The sequence below is a fragment of the Setaria italica genome, chromosome VII (assembly GCF_000263155.2).
Source record: "Setaria italica strain Yugu1 chromosome VII, Setaria_italica_v2.0, whole genome shotgun sequence".
In the NCBI taxonomy this organism is placed as follows: Eukaryota; Viridiplantae; Streptophyta; class Magnoliopsida; order Poales; family Poaceae; genus Setaria; species Setaria italica.
Genome location: NC_028456.1, coordinates 2300581 through 2309723, shown reverse-complemented (window position 1 = coordinate 2309723; position 9143 = coordinate 2300581). Strand labels below are relative to the sequence as shown.

General features: G+C 43.2%; 1 protein-coding gene and 1 pseudogene across 1 annotated transcript; one reads left to right on the top strand and one right to left on the bottom strand.

Annotated features, from left to right (window-relative positions):
- Window positions 1-811: 811 nt before the first annotated feature.
- On the top strand, window positions 812-2060 carry LOC101776151 (annotated as a pseudogene).
- Window positions 2061-3276: 1216 nt separating this feature from the next.
- On the bottom strand, window positions 3277-8213 carry LOC101755067 (alpha-humulene synthase). The gene is made up of 7 exons (XM_004974956.2): window positions 7985-8213; window positions 7617-7893; window positions 6683-7055; window positions 5265-5483; window positions 4287-4422; window positions 3946-4194; window positions 3277-3759 (listed from the first exon to the last, which is right to left on the bottom strand). The coding sequence occupies exons 1-7, from the start codon at window positions 8150-8152 to the stop codon at window positions 3466-3468; spliced, it is 1716 nt and encodes a 571-aa protein (XP_004975013.1). The 5' UTR covers window positions 8153-8213; the 3' UTR covers window positions 3277-3465.
- Between the last annotated feature and the right edge of the window lie 930 nt (window positions 8214-9143).

The window sequence follows — 9143 nt, the reverse complement described above, 5'->3', positions numbered from 1 at the left end:
TCCAACGGGACAGAAGGCCCCCCCTTTTGTCCTGGTTGGAATTACCAACTGGGACTAAACCTTTTGTCCCTGTTGGAATTAACAACCGGGACAAAAGGGGGGGGGTCTTTTGTCCCGGTTGGAGTTTTCAACCGGGACAAAAGGGTGTGGCCGTCGGTGCGATATTTCTAGCCGTTACAACCAGGACTAAAGGGGGGCTTTAGTCCCAGTTGGTATTTACAACCGAGACTAAAGCTCCCCCGCCCCTGCGGTGGCCTTTGTTGGCATATTGTTTACCCGGGACTAAAGTCACTTTTGTCACGAGTCTAATGTTAACTGGGACTAAAGGGGTTGAATGGAAGGTCAGTTCTCGACCATAGTCATGGAGCTTCTTTGCGGCATCTGGACCAGCCAAATTAATTAATTTCTCTTAGGATCCTGAGTACAGATGATTCAATTCCTTCGGCCATCCAGAACTCCGGACCAGCCTGAATTAATTCATTTCTCTTGGACCGTGTGAGTTCAAAAGTTTCGTGAACTTCACTGATAGGGAGATGTTTATATGTGCTCACTTGGCAAGCATGCTCTCCTCGTGATCCAAAACAGCATGTATATATATGGTGCTGGTAGTGGCACATGGCCCAAGCATATGTGTGGGACACATGTCCAATCGTTGGTATGAGTTGTCGCGTTAGCTTAGGATGATAAGTGGAATATTCTCTCCATTTCAAATTATAAATTATTTTGATTTTTCTACATTTATAAATTTTACTATACATTTAGATATATATTATATCTATATATATATATATATATATATGCAGTAACAACTATGTCCGGGGCTGGTGTTGTCAGCGAGCCAGTCAATCTCGGGAGGCTGGTGTTGTGCTCCCTGGCGATCACCGGAAAGGCGACATTTGGCCAGCTGTGCAGCAGTGAGCTCATGTCGGTCATTGACCTAGCGGTGAAGTACGGTGGGGGTTTTTGCGCCGGGGACCTCGTCCCGTCCCTGCGGCTGGTGGACGTCGTCACTGGGTTGACACGCCAGCTGTGGCAAGCATGACGGCAGCTCGATGCCATATTTGGCAAGATCACCACTGAGCATGAGGCACGGCGAGAGGAGAATACGATGATGACTGGAGACGATGACCTTCTGAGTGTCTTGCTTATGATGAAAGCCGAGGGGGAGCTGCAGTCATCAGCGTGGCAAGTATCAAAGCAATCTTATTCGTAAGTGGTGAAATGCTCTCAAATGAAATTTTGTCTTTATTCTTCCTTTGTTGTTTAATTCTTGCTCATCGTCAGGCGGACATGCTCTCGTCAGCTGCTGAGTGGATCATGTAGGAGCTCATGAGGAACCCCGAGGTGATGGCAAAGGCTCAAGCTGAAGTTCGACGAGCACTAGACGGTGTAAGAGTCCACAAGGCCATGAGGGCCAAATGGACAAGCTAAGCTACACAAGGATGGTGACCAAGGAGGGCATGATGCTGCACACAGTATTTCCGCTCCTTCTTCCCCATCTTTGCAGGGAGACCTGTGAAGTTGGGGGCTTCAAGGTGGCGAAAGGCTCTAAGGTCATCATTAATGCATGGGCAAAAGCGAGGAGCCCTGAGTATTGGCAGGACCTGGAGAAGTTAAAGCCTGAGAGGTTCGACAATTGTGCCGTAGACTATATAGGGTCCCAATTTGAGTTCATCCTGTTTGGGAGCGGAGGAGGATGTGTCCTGAAAATACCTTTGGGATCGCTGCACTGGAGCTCATTGTTGCAATTGACTTCTCTACTACTTCGACGGGAGCCTTCCAAATGGAATGCGGCCTGATCAGCTCCACATGGACATGGTGGTTGGTTCAACGATGAGGAGAAAAAAGCCATCTGCATCTAGTTGCGTCTATGTACAAGGAAATCCCCTCAGCCTCAGGAATTTAAAGGCAGCACAGCTCACTATAGTTTGTGCTTGTACTAATGCTGGCCAGATAAATGTTGTTGGAATTTACCAAATAAAGTTTTCTTTCTAGATATGTTACTAGGGCCATAAAAATATTATAATGTCATGAGAGAGAAAGTTTTGTCTCCAGTTGTAGCTTTGTAGTGTCTTTGATGCATTATTTCTCAAAAGATGTCAGCACCTCCACCAACATAAGGTGGGTTCTCCCAAATATGAGTCCTCCTTTTATTCAGGACGGACCACCAGCTCAAACCTCTATATTAAGTTGGATGCACTTACTGATTCAACTTAAAAGCCTCAACTAATAGAAAAAATTAAAAATTCATTTCATATTTCAACACTCTTCTCGTGGAGACTCCCTCAGCCTTCAGACATTGAGTAGGGGTGAATAATGATTATTTTATTTTAATTACGCTAACTACTATTCAATCTTAACACCTATGGTCATGATACCATATTGACTTAATGAACTAACCAATTCAACACAAAAACCTGAATAGGAAAAGTTGGGCAATCCACTTACTACAATAATCCATCGCATACCTCCACATACTGAAACTTCCTAACAAGAAGCATCATCCCCTGCATTGTCGCCAAGGGTGAATCAAGTGGAACAACCGCCACCAACCTACAACTGCGCCACAACCCCTCCCCACCCCTCACCACTACTGGAGCACCTTGCCAACAGCCCGTGAGGGTGCCAAGACGCTGGCGACGGGACCTCTCCGCCTCTCTCCCTTCCTCCATTTTGGTTTTCACTCAAAGGGTCTTCTTGGGACTCACTGGGGAGATCAACCAGCTCTGGCGCTCGGCGACACCTAGATCTGCCCTCTACTGGGACTCAAAGGGTCTTGTGGTTTCTAGTCTGTCTCCTCCTGGATCTTCCATCGAGGAGGCACTGATGTCCTAGCTCAATGACAAGCTTCACATCAGGGGCTCGCACGCTGAGGGCAGCATAGTGCTGGTGGACAGCACCTACTCGTGAATACAGAAGGATGTAGTGCCACGAGATGATGAGAACCGTGATAGTTTTGCCTGGCTTCTCCACATAACAAAGCAAACGACTCATCATTCGGGAGCCCCGTTGTCTCCATGGGGCTAGGCCGTCATGGCTGTCATGGAGGCTATGGATGCGGCCAAGGCTCAAAATACATTATGCCTTACTGCTTGCGCAAGCTACTTAGGGCTCAAACTGCAAGGTGCAATATGTTGTCTACATGACACTTATTGAAACTCCTACATGACACTTATATGTTGTCTATCCCATGTGAAAATGTATTGGGGTACATAAGAAGTGATTGTCATAGTTAGTCAGTAAAGAAAGTTAAAGTAGTACAAAAAAACTTGCATTTTTCCACGGATGGTGTACATATGTTCCACAAACCTATAACTTCAAAGAACATAACAACAAGCAAACCCGCCAGTAAGAAAATCTCTTTTAGACCGCTCAAAGAGGAGAATTAATGAACATACTATTCCCATACATAGATGGGTACACTTATTACGTGCATGGTGACAATCACGTTGATTAAAATAAAATCTAGAGAGGAACTTGTTTGAGGAACAATGTGATGATAAGGTCCTTGAGGTCATCACCAAAGGTGTACCCGTCCCTGCCATGGAGGTAGATGATCTCATTTGTCCTTGCCATGTTCACCACCACCTGCACCGCTGGCAATAATGTGCGATCTATTTTCATGCTTGCTTGGTTCAAAATTCTCCACCTATTCTCTAGAAGTGTGGCGATTGCTGCCACAGCCTCTTCCCCTTTTAAGCCATTTTCTACCATGTAGGTCTCCACGGCGCTAGGCATATCCTTTTTGTGCTTTCCCAGCTGTATGTATGATATTTTTATAAGATGAATATATGTAAACTCATGGTGAAATTAACATATAGTATATTGCACATTGAACTATATATTGCACATTGAACCATGCATTGTGCATTTCAATGTTTAGTATTGCATACGCACCCTTATGTTACTTTAATTTTAATTTTAATGCATGTACCCTAGGAGTACCTTGTAAGAAGACAAGTCGTTGAGGAAGCGAGTGACTTGTGAACCAGCACGGACCATTTCAGGAACAGCATCTACCCATTCGAACACCTCCTGGGTTGCCACATCACCATAGCCCATTAATGTTATAATCGTAAGCATTGGCAGACCTGATGACATGATTGACACCTCCTCGTGTTCCTTGAAGCTTGGCTGGTACTTCTGGCTGGACCAGATAGCCTCGCGGAGGTAATTTTTGGATGACAACTTGTACTGCAAAATAATTAACCAGAGACTAATTATTTTGTACCTCTGAGAAATACATTATATGTAGTTGAATATGCATCTAAATATTGTGCACGTACCGCTTTTTTGGCATAAGACATACGATACTTTTGGTCTCGTTCCAAACTGTCCTCAAACTCTTTGAAGTTGCTTAGGGTTTTGATGTACAACAAGCGTAGATATTCTGGTAGGATAGAAACCTCACTTTCATCCCATCTACATGCATATATATAGTAATGATACCTTAGACTGATGTTTAATGAAACTCCTTGAGAAGAATACACTAGTAGAGAATTGGCTTTCCATGCGCCCCCTTTTGTCCCGGTTTAAAGTTGGCCCGGGACAAAAGGTTCACTAACCGGGACTAAAACTCGGTCACTGGTGGGGGGGCCTCACCAACCGGGACCTTTTATCCCGGTTGCAAAGGCTAGTGGGAAAAAAAGACTCTGAGAGGCCTTTTATCCCGGTTAGAAACACCAACCGGGATAAAAGACCCCCCCTTTTATCCCGGTTGGTAACACCAACCGAGATAAAAGGGTCAAGAGCCTTTTATCCCGGTTGGAAACACCAACCGGGATAAAAGGGGGTCTTTTATCCCGGTTGGTGTTTCCAACCGGGATAAAAGGGTCCCCCACGAGTTAATACAAAAGGATAGCATCCCCTCCATACTCAGATGTGGTATGTAGGTGGGATGGCAAGGAAGCTACGCGCGAGGCTGGAGGTTGTGGGTTCGAATCCCACGAACCGCGCATGCGCATATTTCGCGTTGCGACGTGCGCATGTGGGGGAGCTCGGGAATTTTTTTTTTGCAGCGCCGGCCGTGGGTGACCCGTTTTATCCCGGTTGGTATTACCAACCGGGATAAAAGGGGGTCTTTTGTCCCGGTTGAGTGACCCGGGATAAAAGACCCCCCCTTTTGTCCCGGTTGGTTTATCCCGGATGGATTTTTGGGATATTTGCACCCTACCAACCGGAACTAAAGCCCAATTCTCTACTAGTGATATAAACTGAGAGATAAACATAGACGTGACCATAAATTAAAATAATTATTAGCCTACCTCTGCATAGCTTCATTGAGCTTGTGGCACTCATCCAAGGTGGCATGAACATCAAAAGTGTCATCCAACAGTGAAACCATTCCAAATGTCTTGGCAAATAACATCCGTGAACGAGAGTACTCCTCCTCATGTAGCATCCCGCAGGTCCAAAAGTATATCTCTACCATACGGTCCCGAGCATATGGTAGCTTCACAGTGTCATAAAGGTCTCTCCACCACCTGCACGGAAAAGTTGCTAATTTAGTCTAACAATCTTTGTGAAACACCTAATGTGGTTTATGAAACTCCTAGATTAATAGAGTAATTCCTTATAGCGCTAAATAATATAGCAGACAACCTATATATGTTGCCTGATTTTTTTTAATGGAGTCAGTAAATGAAGCCCAACCTATTTTTAATATTTTAATAATATTTTTTATTATTAACGAATAAAAAATATTAAAAAATATGTACTCCGGTGCTTTGACCACTAGGCTAGAATCTTTTTATTATGATCTGCTTCTCAATTTGCATAAACGTGCTGTTACTAAAACAGTATATAATATTATTGATGTAGCATGTGTGTTGCAGTAGATGAAATTGTATATCATTGAAAAAATATGATTCTCATGTATATTATGTACATTTATATTTGTCTGCACTTGCACATGTCAGCTTTTTCTTTCAATCAAAACTAATTCCAGATATTCCTTGTTTTTTGGCAGATAGTCTATATGACTACTGTATCCTCCATTTGGTAGGTGCGCCTGCTTTATATTGATAATTATATCTTGCTGTTATTCTATCCATTGTTCCATGTGTATGTTCTTATGTTCTGTTTTCAGATGCATAGTTTTTTGTTCTACTACCTCTATCTCTTATGTTATTTAACTGGGGTTGCGTATGATTTTGATGTGACACAAGGACCCTTTTTTTTCCCCAAAAGTATGACTTAAACCGTGGAAAATAGATATAGCTGTAGCTTATGCACATCTTTCTATTTCAAAGTATCTGTGTGCTTAGTATTAGATTTTCAGTTTTAAAAAACTGACCAATAAATAGTGTTGTATCCTAGTGAAAGACAACTGTGCATTGTGCACGCCACACTTCAAAACTTATCTAGACTTGGTGACAAACGCTGTCATAAAGTTCAATGCATAATACAGTAATAATGTTCCGTACGTATACATGAGGATTCAGGTCTAACGAACCATAAATAACGATTTGTATCATTTAAATGACAATTTATGCATGACATAACCGCCTGCCAAAACCTCCCCTCAATAACTTGCTAGGAGGCCATACGGCATGATTGAAATGGCTTGTGTCCTAAACCATCTCCGACACATGAAAATATGGACAATGCAATGATTCCACGATATACAGACCGTGCGGTATGTTTAGATTATAGAGATTTTTGTTATAAGAAGAGGACTTACAAGGAGAGGTCCTTCAGCTCCTTGAGGTGAAGGGTTCTGACAAGGTTATAGTTCAGCCTAGCAAGCTCAAGCAAGAGGCTGTCGTGTGGCTCTTCATGCTCATACTCTGCAATATAGTGCATGGTTTCAAGCCGTCTTGTGAACCGCGGGAGCGCGATGTCGAGTGCGCGTGAGATCTGCTCTGCTATTGGTGACCTGACCTTTCCTTTGATGGCCTGGAGGTGGCCTCTCGCAAAGGCGATGGTGTCGTCGAGAGCCACCTCACCTGGTACAGCCATGTGAGCTGCATTGTACAAGCTCAACAAGCCCCTAGGGTCACTGCATATTCCTGTGCTGAAACTGCCTGCTTCATCCCTGAACTTGTCGAACACATCTGCAGGTACATTGATTCAAAATATATCAGTGTACCCTTTCAATTGTTCCTCTAATAACAACGAAATGCTGGGAGCTATAGCATTACTAACAATGAAAAAATTTATTAGAAATGAAAAGGGGAGCCTCTACTGATGTGACTAGATTTTTTCCTAGTTGATTAATCTTTTTTATATTTGAATTATAAACCGCTCAAGTTTTTACTTTTGGTGCAATATAAACCAGCGCTCTGTTAAACTAAGTGATGAACTTACACATTAGTTACAAAGTAAAATATTTAAACAAGGCAGAAGTAATGTAAGATGCTGTCTATCAATCAAGTGACTGCTAAAATAATTTACTATTTTAACCATCACAGGTTTTTACGATGGAGGGCAGGAGTACAGCCTTTTTTTTACCAGATATATGTAGGGACTGCAAAGTTAGTTATAAGCTAAATAACCATGCAGCCATGTCCTCGAGAACAAAACCACGTAGATGTCCTCACAAATCAAAAGAAAGAGCGTACATGTGTATAAAAGGTTTATAGAATTAGCTTAGCGTTGTGCACTTATTTAGTTACCTGCGGATACCCAGATCCCATGCTGCCGAAGTAGGCGAAACCGTAGTGACACTATGTGCAGGCTGTTGAACACGTCAGGCTCTGGTTCTTCTGTCCGGATGCGGTTTAGTGCAGCTTCAATCACCTCCGGGAAGTGGTTGTCCAAGCCTAGGCGTTCAAGTGTGTCTACATATGTTACCAGATCAGCTACACCCATGGCATCCATTCTCGCATTGAACACCTGATGTACTTGCCCCTTGAGCAGCTCTGCCCTCTCTCTCATCCACTCCTCTGATCTCTGCACGGAGATATGCCCGTACATAGTAAATCCAAGAGTTAAAAACTAGTAAACTAAATCTCACCAAACTAAATCCATGTTTTTTGCATGCCTGTGACATAGGAGGGACGTAGGTGATGAAGAAGTCACCCCATACGGAGGGCGCAAACTTTTCGTCATCATCGACTCCACCGGTGGTGACCACAAGATCAATGCGGCTGTCCGTGGCTTTGGCCATCCCCTGGCCGTCCAGGACAGCAGCAACCCTGCTCGGCGCCATTTCAATGGCAATGCAGTTACTACAACTACGTTTACAGCTGGTGTTGTGATGCTTTAACAGAGACTGCTGATGCGGTGATGTGCCTAGTACGGTACTGGCCTCTATTTATAGGCCGACCGATCCAATGAGCTTGCTGTATGGTAGCGCTGCAGTGATGTAGCTAGCACTGTGGGCGTTAGGTACGAGGATCAACAGACAAGCGCTTGCTCATAAATTCAACTCTCAATAGTATATGCATTTTTTTAGAGACAATAGGGATATGCATGTGAATCACACAACAGCGGGGTAGGTGGATAACACAAGAGTTTGTATGTCATATGCTTTTATTATACAATACACAGCTGAATATTAATTAGTTTTGATACCACACTATACCACGAGGCAATTCACTGTATATGCCTTTTTCAATTTTGATATGTTCCAACTCAAATGCCTGCAAATTAAAACTTGATCATTGCAAGGCAATTTTCCTAAAATGCTGCAAAAAGGTTAGTTTCACGTCATTGGGTATTAGAGGGTGGACAGACAAGCGCTGATAATCCATTCTTAATAGGACCATATGACATGTGAATCACACAGCAATCGACCTCTAGTTGATCTGAAAGCCCCCACCAGCATTGGTTGCACGTCGCCCTCGCTGGATTCTCACTCACTGCGTCAAGTTCTAGAGGAATGGGCGCGCTAGACAAGCCATCACATCTGATGGGTAATGATAGCGAGTCCGATAAGGTAGCAAAATGCAACTACTCCACTCTATCCCAAAATGTCAGTATTTCTAATTTTGTCCCAAGTCTGACATCTTGAGTTTGATCATGATTATAGAAAAGAATAGTAATAATATTTATAAGTTATTACTTATATTTTTGGAACAGATATGGAGTAGAGCTTTACCACACTGTGCTATGTGTAATAATGAAAAGAACTACACTTATTTATCATAATGTATTGATTGATTGGCTCATGAGTATGAACAATTTCCTCTAGCAGTCCG

Bases quoted from the DNA above. Each gene is read 5' to 3' on its own strand.
- LOC101755067 (XM_004974956.2), bottom strand. From the start codon at position 8,152: ATGGCGCCGAGCAGGGTTGCTGCTGTCCTGGACGGCCAGGGGATGGCC. The intron at 7,894-7,984 runs GCATGCAAAAAA...ATCTCCGTGCAG, and splicing joins ACGTCCCTCCTATGTCACAG to AGATCAGAGGAGTGGATGAG. The intron at 3,760-3,945 runs GTACTCCTAGGG...TCATACATACAG, and splicing joins ACGACTTGTCTTCTTACAAG to CTGGGAAAGCACAAAAAGGA.